We start from the raw sequence: 25,243 nt of genomic DNA, 5'->3' as shown, positions 1-25,243 counted from the left end.
ATTGCATACCATCCTGATGAGACACACAATTTTGCCAACTCCGTATACCACAAATCCATCCATCCATCCATTCGTCGATCATTCCAAAAAAGCTCAAATTTCATTCAATAAAAATCACAAAAAATGTCCCAACAACAAATTGCAGCCAAAGATTTCATCGTCGTTCGAGAAGCTTCGTCGGAACCACCGAATGGATCAGTGATGATCACTTCAACCCCTTCAACCACTGCAACAACAACAACAACAACAACACCAACAATAAACTCTCAATCCATTCTCATGTCAAACAATAACAACACGAATCAAGTACAAGCAGAGGAGAAGAGATGTAATGGATCATTCCAAGAAGAGGCTATTCAACCATCACCAGAAGAAGAAGAACATCAACAACCGAATGAGACATTGAACGTAATCATGCAAGAAGAAAATAATCATCATTTAAACCTCTCATCATCACAAGATGCATCATCAAGGTTTTCCGTGGTGGATCATCAATTTTCAGGATCATCCAAAAAGGCTTCATTTGCAGATGAAGAGTCAAACCTCTCCACCATCACCTCCTCCACCAACAAGGCTTGTCTATCACAAGAAGACATCACAACAACAACTACTACGTTAGATTCATCATCACCAACCCAGACGAGTCCTCAAGAACGGAAACGAAGAATTTCCTCACGATTACCTCTCACTTCCACGGATGAATCAACAACTACAGCGGTCAATTCTTCAACCAATGGTTTTGATGAGGAGGATGAAGAGAGTGATGACTCATCGTCTTCTTGCTACGAAGATGAGTCTCAACAAGATGATGAGCTCTCCAATCAAATTCAAGACAATTACTTTAATGCACGATCAAGAAGAGTGTCCTTGTGTGGTGACGATATATTGGGTGTGAAAAAATCTGAAGATGAGAACACAACACAACCTACAACATCTTCGACGTCAACAGCAAGAAATGTATCCAATTCGATTTTAGTAGTTAATGAAGCGATCAATTCGTATCCTTCTGTGAATGAGATTCGATCGCCACGAGATGATTTAAATGAAGCTCCCAAAGTATATAGCTCAATAATATTTGAATCAAAACATGACTCGAAACGAATTCAACAATTTGAAGAAATTGCCGCTAATTATCATGAATTTGTGACGAAAAATCCTAAACAATTTCGGAAGCTCATCCGAGAAGGAATTCCCACAAAAGAATTACTGAAAACTATTTGGAAGAGAATGGTCGGATCGGAAGAATTGTCTAACAAATATCCAGGTCTTTATAAAAAGCTGACTCAACTTGACGACACCATTCTAGAGGACGACGTTCATAGAATTATGAAAGACGTCTATAGAACATATCCACAATATGAATTTTTTAGCGAAAAGGATGGACCAGGACAGAAAGCTTTGTGCCGTATTCTCAAAGCATATTGCTATTTTGACAAGCAAACAGGATACTGTCAAGGCATGGCTTTTATATGTGGATTTGCATTGATGAATCTTGAAGATGAAGAGGATACATTCTGGTTCTTTGTTCAAATCATGAACAATGCAAGACACGGTTTGAAAGACATATTTTGTGAGGGATTACCTCGATTACGGATGGTCATGTTTATGGTGTCTGAATTGACCAAATTACGATTGCCAGATATTCACAAACATCTTGAAGACAATTATATTCTACCAGAAATGTATGCCAGTTCAATTTTAATGACCCTCTGTACGAATAGATTTACATTTACTGCCTCACAAAGGATATGGTCGATATTTTTGAATGAGGGATGGAAAATGTAAGTTCTCTCATCCTAATGATGGCTAATAATTGTAATTATTTTTTTGTAATATTTGTTTTGTTATTCATAATAATTGTGGAAATAATATTATTACATAACAACAGCATGGTACGATTAATTGTTGGATTACTTAAATTATCACGTAAGGAAATAATGGGATGCAATGCTACAGAAGTGACATCAAAAATATACGAACATTCAGAAAAAACTGAAGTTGACACTCTCCTCAAATATGCCTTCAGTGTACGACTCACGTCACGTCTCATGATAAACCTCAAAGCAAAATACGAATTAGTATCTTTAACTGAACAAGAAAAACAAGCATTACGAACTCAACGAGAAAATTTGAGAAAGATTCGAAGTAGTAGTCATATTTCTGATGACTCTCGAACAAGATCTTCCTCTCTTCAATTGCCATCCATGTCTTCCATATTTGCAAAAATTTCAAACATGTTTGGCCTTCTTGATAGTAGAGAAGATGATGTTAGTTTGTTCAAAAACAATCTTTAACCAACCACCACCAATATTTTAACTTATTTGTAATCAATACAATTTATTAAACATGTCCTATTGAGTCTATCTCCCAATCTCCATCTCTGATTTCATTTGGATCGAATTAATGACTTGTTTATACCTTAGTGTGTGAGAGATCACAAAAAGCGAAATGTCATGACGAAACGATAAACAAGATTCCTTTTGGCCAAATACCATTGTCAATAAATAAAAACTTTCGAACAAATAGATACTTTTCTGAAGAATGAGGATTGTGCTAATTTTCTTTCCTTTTTTGTCATGAAAAGATCTTTTTTACAAAAAAATGTCCTCTTTTTTCTCTCCATTCCGAAAATTCTTTCTTCAAAACGCATCATCCACAACAAGATCCAATCTCAAGAAGATCATTACTGTTGTTCCGGAAAAACGGAGAGTTGTATTATGGACCGGAAGTGCTCTCGCTTTAGCTTGTACAGGCTTGTATTATTTTGGAATGAATGAAAATCCATTAAAGTCTTCTTCAGTGATGATGACTGATTTATGGAAAAACACAAGAAAATCTCAAGTGGATGATGAATCGCATTGGATTGGCATTACCACTCAATTACATGCCGAAGATTTGTATCAACTCTATTTTGGAGATGTTCAATCGGAGGAGGATTTGGAATTGATTAAAGTTCAAATTATTAATCGACACGGAGCACGAACACCCATCAATGCCATACCGAGTTTTATTGATAGTAAGCCATGGGAGTGTTTACCATATGATTCCAAAGTGATTGTGAATGGCAATTCCAATGATCATGCTCATTTTAGAGCTGTCATGGAATCTGATGATGGTTTGGAGTTGTACGGTAATTGCATGAAAGGTCAACTCACAGCCAAAGGATCAATGCAAATGGTTAAAGTTGGTAAATCTTTGGGAGATCAGTATTTGAAAAAATTGTTTGGCCGATACGATGAAATTGATGAAATTGTCAAGCTAATATATGTTCGATCGAGTGATATTCGAAGTAGAAGAACAGAATATTCTGCCATGTATTTATTGTTGGGTCTTTTAGGAGAGAATGTGAAAGAATATCCAACCATTCACATGTTTGAAGAATCGAGAGAGACATTGTATGGCCACTTTAAAGTTTGTGCCAAGTTAGGATCCATCATTTCGAAACGACTTAAAACATTGGCTGAGGAAACTGAAAAAGACCCAAGACTCCTTGAAATTAGAGACAAATTGCTTGATTTGTTGGAAGCGAATGCAGCTCAGCCACAACCCGCTCAACCTCAAACACAAGAAATTCATGACAAGGGTTTAATTGAGGCAAAACGGGTCAGCACAGCCAAAGATTTACAACAATGGGAGTCCATCAATAATGCCTTCCTAGGCATGCTTTTCCATGGGCATGAGTTACCAAAAGGTATTACTGCTCAAGATGTCGAGTACGTTTCAAAACATGTTGGAAAAAGCGGTTCCTATTTATTCTCGCCACAAGAGAATGTTCTCACCATGAATATTGGTATGCTTTTAAAGCATTTGGTGGCAAGCATGCAACACAGTGGCAATAAGCATCTACAAAAAGATTTGGATCGGAAAAAAATGGAAATTTATCTTGCTCACGACACCACCATCATTCCAATTTTACTTGCCTTGAATATGTATAATGACGAGTGGCCACCTTTTGCAGCCACATTAGCTTTTGAACTCTATGCAACCAAGAAAAACCCTTCGAAACAGTTTGTGAAAATTGTTTACAATCAGCAAACACTGTTCTTGAAACCAGAGCATCAAGAACAGTTTGTACAAGACTCAAAGACTGGATTAATTCCACTTGACAAGTTTATTGAAATGACCAAACCTTATCGTATTTCCCGTCAAGAATGGACTGAAATGTGCAAATTAGATCGACCAAGAAATTAAAGACCAATCAAGGGTTTGTTGGTGGAGAACAATCATTGAGCACTTGTCAAGAATATGGCATCTTCACTTTGAATCTTGGATTTTAATGGAATTGACAAACAAACTTGCCACCAATTAATTTCTCTTCCTTCTTCGTTCCCTAAATGCATGGCCATGTTCCAACTTGTTCAACTCTCGCAACACCACAAACTTCTCCTTCTCGCTCTGAATCAGCTCACACTTCTCTGGTGGAGGACATTTCACATCCACCACAAATGCATTTGGATCGACTTTTGGAGATTGATCATAATAACTCTGAACGGCACTGAATCGAGTCATGTCATCTGAACTCGTGGACGAAATGAAAAAGGTTTCTAAAAAGACCCAACATGAATGATCCCCTAATCCTGTATCTATCACATACGTATGATATTCCTCGATGAAATTGTCCTCGGTATATTTATGATTGGTCATCACTCGGGTCATTGTAATTCCTCCCACCATTTGAGTCTTATTGACCACAGAATCACCATACACTTCCACACAATGTTCCGAAACAATGGGTCCATCTGGAACAAACTTTTGACAAGTACAACTCGTCGAAGTGTTTGTATAGATATATGCCATTTTGTCGACTTGGCCTCGAAACACAATGGTCGTGTAGGGATCTCTTTTCACACCGTTTTTGAACCAATCATAGACGTGATAACGAGCTCTTTGGTGAGTAAGGTCTCTCTGGGCATACATGGTATAAACTTCTGAATCATTGGATTGATAGTAAATTTGAGAATCAACTTGAGGACAGTAGCGTTTATAGGAATATTCGAAGGGAGGACAACAAAGTGTGTAATCTTGAAGAGAGGGATGAGGGAAGAGACAAATTAAGAGAGTTGTTGTGGAAAGGAGTGCAAATGCAGTGGCGGTGATGATGCTGTGATAAAAAGTGCAAGTCTTTCGTGAGAGGGATGTTTCTCAATTTGATGAATCCAAAAAAATGTTTTCGACTTGGTCCTACATTCTTCTCGTTGTTACTTTTCTGACTTTCCACTCGCTCTCTGCAGTCACTTGTCAACAATGTTGCCTTCCTCCTCAATATTCACAACACGTTCGATTTCAATCTACAACTTCTTCCAATGCATTAAAATCGAATTTCACAACTCTTTATGTGCAACATTCTTATGTGGACACTCTTCAAAATAGAATTCGACAAGTTTATGTTCAGTTTTATTTCAATGAATATCCACAATCGAGTTATAGTGTGATGAATTTTTTGTCCTCAGATCGTTCTGTGAAATACATCTATAAATGGAATGCAACTTGTTGTTCATGTGAAAAAGAACAAAATGTAGGAAATGCACCTTTTCAACCCGTGTGTGCGAAAGGCAGCACCTTTCAAACCACCAATCTTGGCAAATATCCACTGGTCATCTTTTTTGAACAACAACAACATGATTCTCCTCAACACTATTTTTTGAATCAAAGATTTGTCACTTCAAAAGTTTCTGGTCCTTCCAATCAATGTTGGATCATGGAATACGATGAGGTTTTGAATCATTCGAATCGAAAAGAACATATCCATATGATCTTTTCAGAGCAGAGGGTTGGTGTTTCTGATGAGAATGTTTTTGTGTTGGACTCGAAATGTCCTTCAAAGGAAACTTGTCCATGGAAGAGATAAAAATGTTTTCAAACACTTTTTTCTTCTCTTGTTTCTTTCTTTTCAGAACTCACCGTCGAGTTAGACTTGTGTTGAAGAACCCAAAAGTGGAGAAGGTGATTGTGGAGAACAACATGACCGTGCCAGAGAGGACGATTCGACATTTTCCTTCTTTGTAATGATTTCGTCTTCGTTTACTTCCTTGCTGCAGGCGGTTTCTAGTGGATGAACTTCTGAGAGCGTTCTTTCCGTCTGAACAAACATGGGATGAAATAACAATAAACTCAAAGTGGCGAAAATCAACACGGCTGCACTACTCAAGAAATGCCATAAAATTTTAAGGCTACTTGCTCGATTCGAACCTGCGACCGATACTAAGGCAGTGGACACCAATTGACAACACACGCACAAAATTAAACCAAACATTAAGGCAAACGTCACAAGAAAGGGATTACTGGTTCGAAAGGAAAACCACGAAGAGAACGACATGAAATAAGTGGAATTTTTGTGAATACCTTTCAAAATAAATGCTCCACTCATCAAGATGAGGGCAATGTTAAAAAGGAAGGAGCAACACAATACTGCAAAGCAAGAGTAGAGAATGACAGCCAAAGAGGATGAAGAAAGGATGGCAGTTTCGTTCAAAAGATGGCCAGCAGTTGCTGTCAAGATGGCCATCAAAGATAAAAAGGCAAAAATTCCCAACAGAACACTTGTGATTACCTTAATCTTGTGATAAATCTTTGAAGACAGAGATCCCAATAGATGTGCTGATCTCCAACTTTTGGATTTCAAAAGTGAAATTTCATATTAATATGAAAAAGGCATTCCAATGTCACTGATCAAGTGTAAATACTTACAACACCAATTGGACATGAAACAAAATGACAAACACAAAGATGTAATTAATGGTGGACAACAAGGTCGCCAATGCTCCCACCGCTTTCAAAGCAAAGAAATAGACAACCGAAAACAAGAATTGAGGATTCTCTTCTTTCCTTGCTCTTGCATCTATATTCCATGAATCAAACACAATTCTGACACATAAAGTGCCACATTGAATTCCGACAAAAATTGCGACCAAAATGAACAGAATTTTCGGATTTTCTTTCAATGTTGTTTTTCGTTTTGAAAGAATGATGAATAACATGATTCCAAAACAAACAAAAAAGATGGAATAACAGAATAAAAAGAAGAGACTATTGGCGAGAGAGAGACCATTGAGATAGGACGGAAAAAAGTAATCGATGGATGTCACATTGACAAAGTGGCCGTCGGGTGTAATGACACGTTCAGACATTATTTTTCTGTCTACAATTGTAGTCGATATCATGAGAGATGGATTTCAAAAGATTTAATTAGATTTCTGTCGAGACAAATTAATGAGAGATGAAATTCTGGTAATGGTCGTATCCAAAGGAGATGAATCTCAAACCCAAATACCCGCCAAAAAAAAACCGTTAAGATTTTCAAATTTTTTTCACAATAAAAAAATGTTGGCTTCCCACACAACGAATCCTCATCACTCCAACAAGGAAAACCTCATCCATTCGCATCATCATCATCAACAACAACACTCCTCCTCTTCCAACCACAACACACACATTTCCTCCTATTCTTCCTCTTCAAAAAGAAGCCAACCTCCTTCTTCCACATCTTCTTCATCATTAAAATCATCTTCCCACACCACCACGAGTTCAACAACCAATAACAGCTCCACCTCCTCCTCTACATCTACTACAACGACAAATAGTAAGCCCACCCTCGGATCCTATCTCCGAAGTACCAAACCCTATATTTTCGTCCCAACTTGGGATGAATTAAAACAAACCACTCCCAATAGCGCCTATTCTCAACTCGTAGATGTTTATACGAAATTAGAAGGCTCTCCTCATGCCATGTATTTGGATCAGAAGGTACAATTTATACGAGTTTGTATTCAGGTGATTGAGGATGGAATGATTCATTCCATGGTCCTTCCGATGATGAATCAAGGCTCAACTTCCACCTATGAGAAGGATCTCTATTTGATGTGGATGCTTCTCGCGGTTTCTCTTCTCACTTGTAATATGCCTCATATTGAGAATGAGATGCAAGATCATATCTCAAAACAATTTGAATACTTTTCATCGTGTAGTCATTCAATTAAGGAGGATGAAACGTATTACTTTTTATATGCTCAATACGAATGGTTTGTGAATGAGGATCATCAGGATCGTATGTTTAAGAGTCTTTCAAAGATTCAACAAGGACTGAAAAAGTTTGAGAAATCGGTCGTTTTGTTGCAAGTGAAGAATTCCATTTTGGATTCTGGAAGTTTTCCATTCCATTTGAGTTACAAGCCAACACCACTTCCATCAAGTAGTGTTTTGTCAACAACAAGCAAATCGTCACCTCCACAATCGACAGTCATGTCCTCTACTGCAACAACCGCTGCAAACATCAATACCACTTCACAAAACAAATCTTCAACTCCACCACCCACCGAAGGTCTTTTCTCGCGACCAGTAAGAAGACTTTCACCTCAACCACATGCTCTTTCTCAACAACAGCAAGGCTCCAACTTGGTCGCCTCTCAAGAACGACCTTTGCAACTGATTAGTGCAGCCAGACCCCCTTCTTCAAATTCTAGGACTAATCTTTTCACTTCTTCTTCGAGTTCTGTAAATACAGGAGTTAATTCATCATCATCATCATCATCGTCATTCATGAATAGCAATTCAGCCGTTTATGCAACCCCTTTGTCGAATTCAACAACTTCAGCGCAAACTTACCAGCAAACATCTTCATTCCTTAGTCCTCCTCCAATGACTATTGGAAGCATGCAACAGAGCTCCAATAACCAAAATTTGTCAACAACACCATTCAACAATTCTCAGCCATCTACAACCAATACTGCTTACATGGAAATGACAGCACTCAAACGGCCACGTGAAGATCTTCATGCTTCCAAAATACCAACATCTACCAATAACAATTTTGCAACTATCACACCTATCACATCATCCAAACAACAGGTTTCCTCCTCTTCGACAGTAACACCCACCTCAAAGAGTTCAACACCATCAAGTGAGGGAAGTGATTCTAAGAAACGAAAATTTACCATCATTGTGAAGATCAATAACCGAGAATATGGAGTTATGCGCAAAATTGGAGTTGGAGGAAGCTGCTCTGTTTACAAGTGCATTGACTTGGAAAAGAATGAGGAAGTTGCTATTAAGCACATTAAAATTGACAAAACGGATGACGCCAGCATTGTCAAGGGTTTTCTCGATGAAGCCAAATTATTGGAATCTCTCAGAGAAGATGATGTCAACAACAATATTATTCGACTGATTGACTATGAACATCGACCTCATAGAAGCCGCGATGAAATTCTACTCGTGATGGAATTGGGTAGTAATGACTTTAACACCATTTTGAAGAAGCACAACAAAGACAATCCATTCACAGTCGATGAATTAAAACAATACTGGAGACAAATGCTTGAAGCTGTGGCATTCATTCACTCTAAAAAGATTGTTCACACAGACATTAAGCCATCCAATTTTTTGCTTGTTAATGGCAAGTTAAAACTTATTGATTTTGGAATTGCCAAAGTGCCTGAACATGAGAATACTCAAAACATTTCTCGTAATACCATTGTGGGTACTCTCAATTTTCTTCCTCCAGAAAGTTTTAAGAATCACGTGGTGAATGATGGAACGACAAAATACAAATTTGGTCCACCAGGTGACATTTGGAGTCTCGGAATTATGCTCTACCAGACTATTTATCACAAAACACCTTACTCTGACATTCAAGATCACATCAAAAAGATTTCTCTCATCACCGACGAAAATTCTGAAATTTTCTTCCCACCTGTGGACGAGCAATATCAGGAAGCTGTTTCTCTTCTCAAATCCATACTCGTGAAAGATCCAAGTAAGCGACCGTCCATCCAAACCATTTTACAACATTCATTCTTTGGATCTCAAATGGAGCCAGTAACGATTTTACTTCGAGATGCAAACGAACAAACACACTTTGTAGACAATGTTCGTCAAGTTTTCCATTATTTACTTTCCAATTCTCAATCCCTTTCTTCACAAACTTCTCTTTATGCCTCCTATACCGCCAATGAGCTTTTAAGGCTTTGTTTTGAACGTTCTAAACAGCAACAACAACACGGTGACAAATTGTCAGAGGATGAAATTTTGAACTGTGTGAAAAACAAGCCTTAAACTTTTTTTTACATTTTCCATAATACCTGTTTTATTTATTAATGATGAGCAACAAGTGTGTATTCTCTTTACAAAGTTACGACACCCTCACTTGAACCTTGTTGGAACCACCACTTGAATGCACCATCTCTCTGATGTTATTCAACAATTTTTTTTCCCAAAACAAGTTTTTTGCCAAAATTCAGCGTCACACCCAAATCCATTATGTCATTAAACTCGAGTACTTGATGTTAAAACTCTTTTAAATCGATTTTCAGTGAAATTGTATTTTTACCATCTTTGCCCATTTACCATTTTAAGAGAGATTAATTTCACCTGGGCTGAGAGAATCAAGTCTCCAAGAGTCATCATTAAAATTGAGAGAACCATTTCATCCATACTCAACAAGATCAATTCATCCCTCTAAAAAAACAATCAACCTTAACACCTTTTCAATTTGTACATTCACAAAATGAGAGCCAAATATTGCATTCTGCTCACACTCTTAGCCCTTCTCGTCCTACTCTGTTGCATTCATTTCCATTCATCTCCATCAACCATGGTGTTGGCACAACAACGGCAGCAACACTACGGCGTATACAGTTGCACCATTCGATGTACTCAATATTGGGGTTGCTACTACAGAAACAGACGTTTCTTTTACAGAAGATTCCATGGTTGTTCCTATCCTTATGGATGTATGTGTCGAAGATGTAAGCTTCCAAGAAGATGCTACATGTAAACAACAAAACGACACGAGGCTTACAATGTTCACACCCATTGTAAAGAGACCATGTTGTTGAACATTGTAAAAAAATGGTTGTGTGAAAATTAATTGGTGTGTCCAATAAATCCCTAAAAATAATTTCAAAATCTTTTCCAAAGTGAGAAGTGTGGAACTATCCTTGTGCAAGTTAACTTATTGATCAACAGAGCTCTGATTCATGATGATGATGATGAAAATTCATCCATGGACTGAAAATGTGAAAAATTCAACAAGTATTCAAAGAGGAATTTTCATCACATCGTGAAGAAATTGCTGTAGAAGTCGATGGATTTGTTGTCATAACCATCATCGATGATGGAGTTTCCACAGAATTCTGTTTCAAAGCCATGTCGTGTTCTTCGTCTTTTTCATGTTCTTGATTGGAGACAATGTTTGTGGAATTGTTGGGTGTGAAATATTCATTTCCAAAAGTAATGTATTCATTCATGGATTGGAATTGTTGTGCATTCTCGATGAGTGTTTGACCAATTTCCGTGCTGACTTGCGTAGGTGGTTGTGGTGGTTGTGGCAAAATGAATGGTGGATGCATGACATTTGACAGTTCTTGTAGTTCCACTTCTTGTGAATCCTCAATGTCCAATTCCACTAATGGCACAGAAATTCCTGAAATAATACCAGATCCCACTTGAGGTATCATGATTTGGGGTGTCACAGGTGTTTGTTTTCTCACATCCACTCCATATTGCAATGCCGTTTCTTGAATTGGAATTCCATTTTGTAAACTATTGAATGGATTCGAACGAAAAGTTGAATTCACATTGGCATCCATCACATAGTGAGTACTTGAATCCAACGAATAACCATGCAATTTGTCCAATCGAACGAATGGATCGTTCGCGGATTTGTATGGCTGTCGACTCTCGTCATAGGTATTGACTGCACCACTCGATCGATTGGCCAAATGAGCAAGAGAGGACATGTCTCGTAAGTTTCGACTTTTACCTTCGACATCATAACGTTTGCTCATTCGATATCGATAATAAAAGTAAATGGAGGAAATAATTAGTGCGAGGAGAATTACGGAGCTAAGGACAACAGCTGTGACGACGATGGCAGCATCAATGCTTGATACGACCACACGTCGATTGTTGGGTTTGACTGAGAAACTAAATGGACACGTATTCTGTGGTAAATAGTTGCCGTTCGTGTCTGTGCAATTGACAGCTGTCACTTGTATGTATAAATCGGAAATGGTGTTTAAGGTAGAGGTCACTAAATAGGTCACTTTTGAATCCGTGATTGAAACAGTCATTGAAGTTTTCCATACATTCACGGAATTGGAATTCATGGCGTTGGACAAGGTGAAAACTGCATTAATTGTGACATTATTCAAAAATGGAATAGTTGTCAATGTATATGATGCCTTTGATCCCAAATCATTAATATCCAAATAAGTTGCAACACAAGAGTCACAAAAAAAGGTTTCTGTCATTCCCACTGGAAGGTTCACAAATTGAGAACCTGACAGAAATCTGTCATAAATTCTCGATGTGGTACTTAATTTAAATTCCGTAAATGTCAAATCATAGGAAACATCCAAAGGTCCTCTCTTTCTCAAAACATATCGATATTGTTGCAACAATGTATTTTCTGTAAATCTCAATTCAAGAATTGAAATTCTAGATCCAGAAATATATGAATTTCCAACAAAAGAAAATTGATCAAAATGAAATAAATCAAAATCTCCATCAAAATCTGAATCTTTAAAAATTCCAGAATTCAAATTCATCACTTGATTGTATTTATCAACATTTAGATAGGATAACGAGAAGGAAACATTGTTTAGAAAAGGTAAAGTGTCATATCGAATGCTCACTCGAAAAGTTCCAAATTGTGGAGCGAAGGAAAAATTTGGATAAAAAGATTGATTACTGGAGATTGTGAATTTGGGTTCTTCAACGAGAGATGATCGTCTGTTGAAGGTTAGTGACAATGGTTGTCTTTCATTGAGAGTCGTCGTCTTCGAATGAACAGAGTTTGACATTCGATGATGGGACATGCCAAATGTCATTTCAAAAGTGAGCATGAAAATCATCAGCATCAACCACCATCGTATCGTCTCGGAGAGTATCCTTTGACATGGTTGTTTTGGATAGTTGTTGTTGTTCGAATAGAGTTTGTGTGTTCTTGTTGTTGAATGAATGACAGTTACGTGCATCCTGTGAGAATGTCAAACAATTTTTTTCTTTAAAATTTTCAATAGACAAGAATGGCGGAGACAAACAATTTTTGGGTCACCCGAATCCTTGTTCTCCGTCGAATTCGATGATGGAGATTAAAAAAGGATGCGACAACAAGTGATATGCTCGATTGACCCCTCGCTTCTTTGAACGTCCCCTTTCGAACTACAATATGGATAAGGCACTTGCATTCAACAAGTGTTCTCACCCTTCATGAAAGGATGATGCATTCAGTTCAACATTGAAGAAAGGATGTGTATTGAAAGATGACATCGGAATAAGGTTAATTCCGGAGTCCACACTGATCTCGCACACGCTCACGTCATCGAAAAAAAATGTTTCTTCTCTTTTCCTTCTCTTCTTCCTTCTCTTCATCTTCCTCCTCCTATTCATTCCATCATCGATGGAGGCTTCAGATTCCTCTCATTGTTCTCCTTCTTGTTGTACTCATCACCATTAACCTCTTTTCAGGTTTCACGAATGTATTGAACAGTCCTCCTCATATCGTCGTCGTGAAAGCCTTCTCATCCTCCTCCGATTCATCCACTACAACCACCACCATCACCGCATCATCATCATCATTAAGGAGAACTTGGATCTTTACTCAGCCTCTCTTTTATGATCAGATGAAGCCTTTGATTGAAGAATTGATTGGATTTTCATCATCATCAGTTTCTCAAGGAAATTCATCTTGTTCCAATCATCCGTACACGATGATGGATGTTACCGTGTTGAGTCCGTACGAGGATGTCGTGGATTCGTTTCAACAATATTTACCAAGAAAAGGCTCTGTGGTTCCTTCTTCTTCTCAACAATTCTTTCGAGTGAAAAAATGTGGAAAAAGTATTAAGAAGGATCATTATTATGCGAGTATTGTGGAACATGGATTGAAGAAACAAACATTCTTTGAATATGCGGAATATATGAAGAGGGAATGGATGGATCCATATTTGACAAATTCAATGTTTGTGTGTGGACAAGAAGAGTTGGAGAAGGAGGATATTGTGTCACCTGATGTGGTTGTGACAGATTGTCATTCAATTGGTGCCATGGATTTTGCATTTGCATTTGAAAAACCTTTGGTGATTGTGTGTCCAACATTGGCTTCATTGTCACTCATTCAACCCACTTATTATCAGACTGGAAAGTTTTTGCAAACTCGATTTAACCCTTTCAATCAAATTTTGTTTTTGAAACTATTGAATGAGTTGAAAAAGAGAGGCGAAGCAACCAATGCTCAATGGGAAAAATCTCTCACCTATTCCTTGAAATACTTGATTGGAAATGCAGATTTTTCCAACTCAACAAATTATTACTTGCACATGAATAAGGAAAGTTGGATTGGAAAATCATTGAATTTTATCGCCAACTCTTTTTCACAAGCTCAGTTTGAAGCATTTTGGTTGATGGATAACATGATGAACAATGCAAGAAATCAATACTTGCCAGGAAGAGTCCACGACACCGTTAAACCACTCGATCTAGTGAAGCGTGGTCATGTTTTTTACACTTCAATTCCTGGTGTCACTGAAGACGACAACATCATGCTTCCTTCCAATGCAAAAGTAGTTCCACCAATCTTGTACACAAAACAAGTGAAGTGGATTGCTCTTCCAGAAAAACTTTTATCAGAGGTTAAAAAACTAGAGAAACATATTGAACACAAGAATGTACTTTTGGTGAATTTGAGAGATAGCTTTAAATTAATTCTAACATTCTTTAATATTTTAGAAAAGTTGGCTAAAAAGTATGACTATATAGTAGTAGTGAATAGAAACGAAGCCACAAAGAACTTGGAATCTAAATATCCAAATTTCATCTTCTCAGATCTCAAACTTGAAGAACGAAGTAGAATTTTGAAGAATCCATCCATCAAATTTGTGATCACAAGTGGAGATTTACAATCTTCTATTGAGACATTGGCTCACGAAAAACTATTGAGCTTGATTCCATCCACCATCGAAGGATACACTGTCTCACATTACTTGACTGAAAGTTTAAAGGTTGGAAACATTTTAATTCCAGCATTAGCCACTGAAGAAACCATTCAGAACTATCTCTCCAACTTCTTCATTCCTGGAAAATTAATTTCACAAACTGTGACGACTCGAGTCATTTCCAACAGATTTGTGACCGAGTCCAATCTTGCTGTCAAGACCATTGCAGAATATGTGCGTTCTTTGGCAAACACTCGAACACTTCCAATCGCACTGGAAAGCACCAATGAAACACTCATGATAGACTTGGCAGTATTGGCAATCTGCTTAATACTGACTTTCCTCATTGTCATATACCTGTTTTTCAAGTGGGTGATCATTCCTTATGTGAATTTGTGTCTTTACTGTTGTGGGTTTGGAGAACGAAACGTATCGATCGATCTCAGTGTAAGGACAGGAGAAGAAAAACAAAAGAAAGATTAATGAGAGTTGAATTCAACAAATGACCATCTTCACCACTCTATTCGCTCATCAACTCTTGTTCTAACAACATAAATCATCACCACAAAATATGTTTGGTAAAATTAGCTCTGTCCACAGAAAATTGACGGTAATGAAAATCCATGAACATCTTCATCATGTGACACTTGTCAACAACAAAAAAAATGCACACCCTTCATGTCTCCTTTCAGAACCTCTCTTTGAGTATCATCATCAACGACACGGAGACTCTCACTCTCTCCGAGTCCACTTCGATTCAATTCTCTGTTCTCGTTTCATCACAAGAACAATTTTTCTATCATTTCAAAGGAGAAGAAATTTCACAATTTTCATGTCAGTGTGATTTAAAGTAAGTAGGTGCATTGGATTTTATTCCAATTGGATTTAGTTGTTGTTGTTGTGAATACTACTATTATTATACTGCTATTTTATTTTAAACATGATGATGATGACGATACGTTTAACACCAAATAATATTATTTGATTCATACATTTATGGATATATAAATATTATTATCAAAATAATCCGACGAACATGTTGAAAATAATAATAGAATACAATCTCCATTGATGGATGTGATATTTGTGAAAATTCAACTTTCCGATCCATCCAATAAGAATGGAAATCAATATCAATTTCGAGGAGTTGTTTCCAATGATTTGAACTCTCTCGTACAGAAACAAACCGTCACAAGAACAATCCATCTTGAACCTGTTCAAGTCGATAAGGACACCATTCCATTATATTGTCGAATTGAAAATGTTCAAATCACTCCCATTGATTTTGGTTGGAATAAGGAATCGAATCAGAGTCGATTGGCCATGTTTTTACGTCAAACGGTGGATCAGGTGCAGAATTTCACGAAACAGAAAAGTGAAAAATCAATCCTAGGATTGACCATGAAAAGTATTTCAAGTTTTACAGATCATGTAGATGATGCACATGCTATGAATCCTACGAACAGTGGAAACACCATTAGTGACACTTCGCCATTGAGAAAACTTTTCAGAAGTACACACATCAAATATCCTAATTTGGAAATTCGAAAAAGCATTCAACGATTTTTCAAAGCATATTTATTATATCAAAATCAACAAGTGAAAGCTCAAAAGTTATTACCTTCTCAAACTTGTGACTTGAATATTATTGAGCTGAAGAATCATTCCTTGTACAAGTCTGAATTTGACAATTATTTCTTCTCACTGAGAATGCTCAATGAATTGAACAACATGCTCGAGTTCAAAAAAAAAGATTTATTTGAATTGTGGGTTAGAGCTCACACATTCTTTGCTTCCTCTTCCAATAATAGCAAGCCATTCATGTTTTCAAGCTCTCCTACGTGTCTATTTCGAAAAGAGAATCCTTCTTTGAAGAATGATTCAATCGAAGATCAAAACTATCTCAAATCAAAAATCATTGATCAATACTATTTAAGATATTACTCAAGAAACGATGACGTTCAAAAATTTATTCACAACATTGTCTATTTGTGGAAATGTATGTTCAACACAATTGTGGAGTCTCCTCGAGGAAAAACTGTTGAAGAATTGCTCCATGCTGAAAATAAGGAAATTGAAACGTTCATTTATTATCTAGATCGAATCTACGAAAACATATCGAGTGTATTTGAGAAAAATCATCTTTACATGAGATTAACAAAGGTCGTGAATAAGATTAATTTTGTCAATGAAAACAGCTTGGAATTATTTCTTCAGAATAATTCCACAGATTATGAATTTTTGAGATATCCAGATTTGAACGTGGTCACAAGCATTAGAATTTTGAAATTTTTGGATATGGTCAATCGAAAAACGCTTGAAATTATTTCACATCTCATCAAGAACGATGAATTAGAACCTCTAGAGCTAAAAATTGTGAATGCATTGTTGAATTCACATTCTTTCATGAAGTTGAAAGAAGTACTTGAACAAACCAATCACTATGAATCGAAAATAGTTTCAGATCCATATTTTGACAGAATTTTCGAAGTGTCTCCTTCTCTCTTTGAGCCATTTATGCTACCTATGAAAACACTCATGTCCATCATTGATCAAACTTTAATTGTTTTCAATTATGGAATTAACTCCATTGTCACATCAAACTTTGTAGTGAAGAAATCCAGCTATATCACTGACGAATTATTGGAACTCAAACTATTCATCAAGAAGGATGACGAAAAATCAGGCTTTCATTTTCATAATATTCGTTACTCGGATTATTTAGCGTACATTTTTCACAAACAACACAATCGATTGTACAATATTCTAGTGAAAGCAGTGGCCGATCTTTCCAAACAATTTGAGTGGACACGAGCATCTGCATGGATTGACTCGATCATGGAACGTAATTATCCACAATTTTTTGCTGCTACCAAAAAAAGATTTGGATTCAAAGATTCCAATTTCACAACATTTATTTTCAAGATTATTGTGAAACTTCAAGAATCTGCGAGCAATAAGCAAAGACAAAAACAAATTGATCATTTATTGTCGATCATTCCTTCTGAACTTCCATGGGACGTCAAACAATTGCCAGAAAAACGAGTCGTGAAAGATAGGAGCATTCCTCCATTCGATGTGGAGGAGGAAGAATTATCCACACCACATCGCAGATGGAAGACTTTAAATTCCAAAGTACCTCCTGCTCCACAACTTTCACAAATTATTTCCATCACAACCAAAGACACTACTCCAAAACGTAAACTCGCAGGAATTATTCAAGTTTTCGACGCTGATCATGAATTATTGAAAGATTACAGAAATAGAACCATGGATACTCAAGTCATTGACAAAGTTTCATTATATTATTTATTTATCACTTCGAGCATTTGTTTGGATACATCAACCTATCTCACTGAAACATTTAAGCTCTGTAAAAGATTTTCACAGTCAAGTCAGAATAATGTTTTGAGAACGACCATTCCAAAAGTTACAAATAGAACTGTATCCATTTTACAATCATCTTACAATTCAACAAAGGATAACCAATCCACCATTGATTCAATAACCACAACAACTTCCACAATACCTCCTCCTCCTCCTCTTTCACCTAACTCTGGAAAACCTTTTGCAACAACAACAGCAGATGCAAAATATTCGCCTCCCCAACCTCCTCCAAAACCAAAAAAATTGGAATTCTCAAAAGAATTCTACGAAAAGTTGGCCGAAGTGAAAAAGATTAATACCACCTCCACATGGTCTCTGAGACAACTTCTTGATTTGGACGATGATGTGGAAATTAGTTCTGATGGATTGATTGAGGATTTATTGGATAAGGTGATTCCTTTATATACACTTCTCAAATTTCACAATATTGATTTGAATGCATTGATTCAAACGGATAATAGTTATAACACGATCAATCAGGCAATATTGAATCAAAGATATTCAGTCGTGAAAGAAGTATTACCTTCCAACGTTGTGAAAACTATTTGCTTATTTCTATTTCCCACTAATTTACTTTATGTGAGTTTAGTATCCAAACAATTCTTTCAAGAAGCTCACAAAATATTCTTTCCAAAAAGCGTCAACAATGTATTATGTGCTTGGGAAAGATATCCTGCATTGACCTATTTGAAAGTGACAGGAATTGTTCGAAAAAAGAGACATCAATTAGCACAACTGAAAGATTATGTGAGCAACTTTCTCTACATGATTACTCTTGAAAATTTGGAAAAGAAATTGGACATGCTTGGCTTTCATCATGCAAAAGAAGATTTGTTGACATTCTTTTCACTCAAGAAAGATGTGTTAGCTTTAAGGTTAACACAACTTTATCAAGATGAAAAACAGTTCATTTTCTCACGTTTTTTCAGCTGGTTTTTCAGACTTTCTGATTCTTTGAATTATGACATTCCAAAATTGGCAAGATTCAAACACGAACGAGAGATTTTTAAGAGAATTTGTGCTTCCTACTTGTTTTTATCTCTCTCTTCAAGTAAGAACGACACATTGCCAAATGTTGGCTCTCATCCTCTAGTATTAATTAGAAATATGATCAAAACAGTTTCCATCGCTTATCCAAACGTGAACATTTTGATGTTACTCGCTGACTTTTTTGACATTTCAGAAGCAAATGTTGCACAATTATTTCAATACAGAAGAGAATGGAAAATGATTTCAGAAATTGGTCTAAAATTTAAAGAATACAGCATTGATTTGGAAAACTTTTTCACAAAGAATGCAAATGTGTTAAACACATACTATAATCCAAACGAGTTTATCAAACAAGCAAAAGACATTTTGAAAAAAGCATATGAAAGTTTGGACAATAGCGACTTGGTCGACATTGAATGTTTACTCACAAAATATTGCATGAAATGCAAAGATTATTATCAATATTATTTATTATTGAATGGTCATGAATCAAAATTAAGTTTAGAACAAGCCATGTTTATGGCTATTTCTCTCAATCAATTTGAAGAACTTGAACAAATTATTGAAAAAGGAGCCAATATTAATGCTGTCACAAAACATGGATTTGACATTTGCACCGCAAGTCTTCCTTGTAGAAATCAAGAAATTACCAAATATTGTCAACACATTCGAATTGAATATTTACTTTTAAAACAACCTTCAAAACTTGAAGATTTTCCATTCAACATTTCACTCTTGATGCATACCATTCGTGAAAACAATATTCAAGCTGTGAATTTAATGATCCAATTGAATCCAGAAATTCTCTATGAATACGATGGAAAGTACAGACCGATCGATTTCAGTATTGTTCATCATTCACATGTTGTGGAAAGCACTGAAATTCTTCTTCGTCACATGCTCACTCAAGATAAGGAACATAACGTTCTTGTTCTTTCCAAAACATGTTTCATTGCAATCGATCACGATCGATACGACGCTCTCAAATTATTAATTGAAAAAGAACCATATTTAGTGTTAAGAAATGAGCTTTTCGATTTTAGATATCCAGAAGCATATTATTCCAATCCATCTTTATTATTGTATTGCTTGAGAAAACGCAAAACTCAATGTGTGCAATTATTAATTGAAAAATTCCCACAACTTCTCAATTTCAAACTCTCTTCCATGTATACCGAAAAAACAACCAATCTGATCGGAGCAAAAAACAACACACCAAAAAGCAAAACCTCTTTAGGAAATTTAATTTTAAATGGAACTCCTTTAACGTTTGCTGTAGAGACCAACCAAATGAAAATGGCACTCATGCTTGTGGAAATGGGAGCTGATCTTTCAGTGACCAAAAATGGAATGGATCTTGCCGAGTTGTCAGAATCGACTGAAAATTCAGAAATGATGCAATGGGCTCGTAAAATTTTAAACAAATCCACACAATACGATTGTTACAAATTTGAGGTCGAATATGTGGACAATATGTTGAATTTGTATCGAAAACGATTCAAAATGGTGGTCAATCCAAATGAAAGTGTTGAAGATTTTGTGAGAAAGGCAAAAATTCGATGTGGAATTCGTGGCCAATATGAATTGCAATTTTATGATCCAGATTTTAAGGAACTTGTGGATGTTATTGATCTAAAAGATATGCAACTGGATGAAGAAGAGTTAAATTTAATTAAATTGAAACGAGTGAGAGCAAATGATGCACCTAGTGCTCAAAATCATGGTCAAGTGAAAAACATGAAATATGAACAATATTTAGGAATGATCTTTCAGGAAAAGTATAAAATTGTGAAAACGATCGATGAAGGTGGATTTGGAGTAGTTTTTGAAGCGGAAGTTCTGTTAGGAGATGTGAATATTGTCGTCGAATCACCATCCACAGGACCAACAACAACATCCACTCATGAAACGAATCGTGTGAAAAATGTGGCATTGAAAATGGTGAATTGTCCAAAAGGAAGTGTTCAAAAACAAATTCAAGATGCAGAACATGAAGCATTGCTTGTACAGCAGTTACAACATCCAACTATTGTCAAAATTATTGACACTTTTCAAATTGATACTCAATACTCTTCGATTTTTTGCATTGTGATGGAATTGTATATATTTGGAGATGTCATGCAACTTATTAACACACAACGTCAAAAGTCAGAACCCATTCCATTGGAAATTGTGTGGAAAATTTTAACGCAAATGGCTTCAGCGATTGATTATATTCATTCTCATAACATTATGCATCGAGACATCAAACCACATAATATTTTTGTAAAATATTACAATAAGGAAGAAAAGAATATTGACATTGTGTTGGGAGATTTTGGAATTGCAAAAGAAAATGCTCACACCACTCGACAGACATATGCAGGATCATTGTGTTATATTTCAGTGGAGATTTTATTGAATCAACCTTATGGATTTGCGACGGACATGTATTCTTTGGGTGTGACATTGTTTCAATTGTTGTCACTTGATACTTCTCTTTCAATTTGTTCACTCTTGATTCATTCAGAAGATAATTGGTGAGTATTTATATTTTACAACATTTTTAATGGTCGAATATATGAACACCATTTTACATTGATTGAACGGTATATTTGAATTGTATACATCATGTATTGAAATGTTAACAAAGTTTGCAAGAATTGAAAAAGAAAATTCTCACCAACTATCAAGATCATCTCGATCACAATAAGGGTCTCTTGCAAAAATTAATTCGAGTCATGAGTCAATTGTTGAGATTTCAGCCACAATCAAGATTGAACAGTTCACAATTATTATTAGAACTGGAAAAGAGATGAGCAAAGAATAAATGGAAAACACATGAAACTTTGCAGCTGAAACTGAATACCATGATCAACAATTTCGGATCTTTGTGAACTAGTGATATTCTGGATTCATTTTGAACCTCTAACAATGGTTCATTCAACAAGTTCGATTCAGGAAATCATAATATTCAAATGCAAGTCTCTCGCTTCGTCAAACACAACATAATTGGCATCGTCCTTGAATAAGAATTTATTGGGATGAAACATTAATGAATGGCATCCCTTGCTTTGATTCATCATTGATACGTCAAGTTTTGAACAACGATTTAAAATGACCTAAAAAGTTTTCAAAAATGTCATCCATCATAATTCGCAAATTAGTAAACCATTTTTCATCTTTCAAAACGTTTTACAAATAAATCCTAACGAAATTCTTTCTTTCATGAAATTTCAAATGATACTCAAAAAAATAATGGCCAAAGGAAGCAACAACACCAATAACAACGAAAAGGAAGCTTTACCTTCCACTCCTATCACAAGTAACACCACCACAACAACCATGTCATCAACAACAAGCACTTCATCGGCTCCAGCCATCTCCGTCACAAAACCACAACAACAACAACTTCCTCAACCGGCTTCACATTCCAGTTTCTCTCTGAAAGACACTTTGAAAACTGTTGGAGTTTCTGTCGGTGTTTCCTTATTGATGGTCACCTTGTATCACCACTTTTTCATGAGCAAAACGGTGGAGGATGTGGAAAATGTGAGGAGTTATATTGCAAAAATTAAAATTCCGTTGAATACCATCTTGGAAAAGACCAAAGCAATTGGAGTGTCATCCTTGTTTCAGAAAAAGTAATAGATCTGAGAGAATTGCTTAACATTCATGAATAGCAAAACCTCTCTTCGAGGTTTTTTGTGTTCTATGTTTTGTAAATTTGTTTGATCCAATGTAAATGTAAATAAAACATATTGTTATTCATTCTCATGTTTGGTTCTTGTCTCAATGTTGAATGGTTCGATGAGAGAGATCAATCAAAAGGAGATTGTCACATTCTTCACCATAACAATGATACATTCGAATCAAATACAATTCATCGGTATACTCTGAAACATATCCATTTTGTTTCACTGCCTCAATGATGAGCTCCCATTTTTCTTCCTGAGAAATGGAACGTAAGGTTGCAAACTTTAAGGCCTGTCCATGACGTCGCACTGCCTTCAAAATAAATTCTTTGTCACGTTTCAAATCTTCGGAGAGCCAACGCATAGCAGCAGGTGTGATTTGAATAATGCCCAATACAAAGTTTAAATCTTTCTGAAATTCAGTGAAATCTTGTGATGTAAAATTCCTAATCACTAGATAGTTTTGTCGAATCGCTGTCAAAATAAATTCCTTATTGTTTCTTAATGTTGGAGAAATATATTGAAACACATCCGCGTCTTTTTTCACACATTCCAATGCAACCTCTTGATACAACTCGAAATTATTTTCCATGAGAGATGTTTGCGTAGAAATGAAAGAGAGAGAATTAGCATCTCGTCGAGCTGCTGTCAGTAACACGTCTCGATCACTGTGAAACTTTGGAGATACCAATTCTAAAGTACATCCGTGTTGAATGGCTTGCAATGTAATTTCCTTGTCATTATAAAATGTGCCTTCTTTAGGGACAAAATAAATGGCTCGACCATCATTTCTCACTGCCTCCAAAACAATTTCTCTGTCGTGATATTTTAACTCTTCGTCAGTCCATGCCAATGCAGATCCATTTTGCTTCACAATTTGAAGAATAAATTCACGGTTGCTCTTGTACTCTTTTGGCAAATATTTTAAAGCAGAAATGGAATATTGGGAAGCTTGTAGCACAAAATTCATGTCATTCTTCAATTCTTGGGGTATATCGTGAAATATCTCACTATAGGTCTTGAGTGCCTCCAAAATAATTTCCTTGTCACTTAAGAATTGTTTTGATGCCATCACTAATGCACGACCGTTTTTCCTGACTGCTTCCATAACAATTTCTCTATTGCATTTCAGTTCACTGGAAGCATAGAATAGTGTTTTGGCGTCCTTCTTTACTGCTTCCAAAATAATTTCATAATCGGAATAGTATTTCTCATGAGTAAACTTGAGTGCTTCAGCATTTTGCTGAACTGCTCGCAAAACAACATCTCTATCGTTTTTCAATTCCTTTGAGGCATATTGTAATGCAGCTCCATGTCGAGAGACTGCTTCCATCACAAACTGTTTATCTTTTTTCAATTCATGAGTTGCGAATTCTAAGGCATGACCAGAATGTTTAACGGCTTCCAGTAAGAATTCACGATCAAATACTTTGCAATTCGCACAATGCAAAACTTCTTCGTCGCTGTATGGCAGTACCTCTAACAGAAAGGTCCTATCGTTCTTCAATTCACGAGATGCATAGTATATTCCTTGTCCATGCTTTTTAACATACTCCAGAATGAAAAGTTTATCATTCATAAATTCAATGGGAAAAAAGTGCCAATCACGAATTGGTGTGATCAATTGTGTTTCTCGATGTTCAAGCCACTTCTTCTTTCCAAATTGTTGTGTTTCAAATTTTCTTTTTAATAACCGCATGAACCTGAGAGTGTCCAATTGGTTGTGGTCGGAATGATGAATTCGGGTGTGAGGAGAGTCATCATTTGCTTCAATAGTAAATTCATTGAAATCAATCATCCATATCATGACACAATTTTCAGTGGCATCATTTCGGTGCTCAGAGCAAGGTGATCGGGTGGATGATATCATGTCGTAGCTACGTAGGATGAGGTTGTTGTTCCGATCCTTTTTTCAGTATTTTTCTTTAGAATGTTCATATGGATATTTTCAAATCGATCTCCTTAAGGTAGATGAAGATGGTCCAATGTTTTCATTCCTTATCGGACCTCATGAAAGCCTTGGAACCTTTCAAAGTTTTGTTTGTCCACTCCATCATTGAGGTCATTTAATGAACCAGGATGGACCGCTCCAGGACTATTTTTGAACTTTCCAGTCCATTAGTCAGCTACTCGAACGTCGAGCTCTTCAATGATATATCAAAAAAGAGAATATCGATTAATCTCATCAGAACTCTTCCGAATTTGCGTTCATCCCTCAAATCACAATTAATCAATTGATTAATTTTCGCAACGCTGAAA

The 25,243-nt window shown here is 36.2% G+C and overlaps 11 protein-coding genes across 11 annotated transcripts; 7 read left to right on the top strand and 4 right to left on the bottom strand.

Annotated features, from left to right (window-relative positions):
- Positions 1-123: 123 nt before the first annotated feature.
- FDP41_003299 (uncharacterized protein) lies at positions 124-2,294 on the top strand (the record flags this gene model as incomplete). Its single annotated transcript, XM_044706587.1, has 2 exons — positions 124-1,781; positions 1,889-2,294. 2 exons carry the CDS (start codon positions 124-126, stop codon positions 2,292-2,294), a joined length of 2,064 nt encoding a protein of 687 aa, XP_044562690.1.
- A 307-nt stretch (positions 2,295-2,601) lies between these two features.
- FDP41_003298 (uncharacterized protein) lies at positions 2,602-4,191 on the top strand (the record flags this gene model as incomplete). Its single annotated transcript, XM_044706586.1, has 1 exon — positions 2,602-4,191. One exon carries the CDS (start codon positions 2,602-2,604, stop codon positions 4,189-4,191), a length of 1,590 nt encoding a protein of 529 aa, XP_044562689.1.
- A 114-nt stretch (positions 4,192-4,305) lies between these two features.
- Positions 4,306-4,917, bottom strand: FDP41_003297 (uncharacterized protein; the record flags this gene model as incomplete). The annotated part of the gene is made up of 1 exon (XM_044706585.1): positions 4,306-4,917. The coding sequence occupies one exon, from the start codon at positions 4,915-4,917 to the stop codon at positions 4,306-4,308; it is 612 nt and encodes a 203-aa protein (XP_044562688.1).
- A 247-nt stretch (positions 4,918-5,164) lies between these two features.
- Positions 5,165-5,848, top strand: FDP41_003296 (uncharacterized protein; the record flags this gene model as incomplete). The annotated part of the gene is made up of 1 exon (XM_044706584.1): positions 5,165-5,848. The coding sequence occupies one exon, from the start codon at positions 5,165-5,167 to the stop codon at positions 5,846-5,848; it is 684 nt and encodes a 227-aa protein (XP_044562687.1).
- A 60-nt stretch (positions 5,849-5,908) lies between these two features.
- FDP41_003295 (uncharacterized protein) lies at positions 5,909-7,127 on the bottom strand (the record flags this gene model as incomplete). Its single annotated transcript, XM_044706583.1, has 2 exons — positions 5,909-6,608; positions 6,688-7,127. 2 exons carry the CDS (start codon positions 7,125-7,127, stop codon positions 5,909-5,911), a joined length of 1,140 nt encoding a protein of 379 aa, XP_044562686.1.
- Positions 7,128-7,320: 193 nt separating this feature from the next.
- On the top strand, positions 7,321-10,050 carry FDP41_003294 (uncharacterized protein; the record flags this gene model as incomplete). Its single annotated transcript, XM_044706582.1, has 1 exon — positions 7,321-10,050. The coding sequence occupies one exon, from the start codon at positions 7,321-7,323 to the stop codon at positions 10,048-10,050; it is 2,730 nt and encodes a 909-aa protein (XP_044562685.1).
- Positions 10,051-11,021: 971 nt separating this feature from the next.
- Positions 11,022-12,800, bottom strand: FDP41_003293 (uncharacterized protein; the record flags this gene model as incomplete). Its single annotated transcript, XM_044706581.1, has 1 exon — positions 11,022-12,800. The coding sequence occupies one exon, from the start codon at positions 12,798-12,800 to the stop codon at positions 11,022-11,024; it is 1,779 nt and encodes a 592-aa protein (XP_044562684.1).
- Positions 12,801-13,331: 531 nt separating this feature from the next.
- On the top strand, positions 13,332-15,416 carry FDP41_003292 (uncharacterized protein; the record flags this gene model as incomplete). The annotated part of the gene is made up of 1 exon (XM_044706580.1): positions 13,332-15,416. The coding sequence occupies one exon, from the start codon at positions 13,332-13,334 to the stop codon at positions 15,414-15,416; it is 2,085 nt and encodes a 694-aa protein (XP_044562683.1).
- A 182-nt stretch (positions 15,417-15,598) lies between these two features.
- On the top strand, positions 15,599-22,108 carry FDP41_003291 (uncharacterized protein; the record flags this gene model as incomplete). The annotated part of the gene is made up of 3 exons (XM_044706579.1): positions 15,599-15,783; positions 15,989-21,829; positions 21,943-22,108. The coding sequence occupies 3 exons, from the start codon at positions 15,599-15,601 to the stop codon at positions 22,106-22,108; spliced, it is 6,192 nt and encodes a 2,063-aa protein (XP_044562682.1).
- A 439-nt stretch (positions 22,109-22,547) lies between these two features.
- FDP41_003290 (uncharacterized protein) lies at positions 22,548-22,937 on the top strand (the record flags this gene model as incomplete). The annotated part of the gene is made up of 1 exon (XM_044706578.1): positions 22,548-22,937. The coding sequence occupies one exon, from the start codon at positions 22,548-22,550 to the stop codon at positions 22,935-22,937; it is 390 nt and encodes a 129-aa protein (XP_044562681.1).
- A 144-nt stretch (positions 22,938-23,081) lies between these two features.
- FDP41_003289 (uncharacterized protein) lies at positions 23,082-24,854 on the bottom strand (the record flags this gene model as incomplete). The annotated part of the gene is made up of 1 exon (XM_044706576.1): positions 23,082-24,854. One exon carries the CDS (start codon positions 24,852-24,854, stop codon positions 23,082-23,084), a length of 1,773 nt encoding a protein of 590 aa, XP_044562680.1.
- Positions 24,855-25,243: the final 389 nt, after the last annotated feature.

Source organism: Naegleria fowleri, assembly GCF_008403515.1.
Source record: "Naegleria fowleri strain ATCC 30894 chromosome Unknown tig33, whole genome shotgun sequence".
Taxonomy (NCBI): domain Eukaryota; phylum Heterolobosea; class Eutetramitea; order Acrasida; family Naegleriidae; genus Naegleria; species Naegleria fowleri.
The sequence above is the reverse complement of the archived record's forward strand: the minus strand, read 5'-3'. Positions and strand labels throughout refer to the sequence as shown.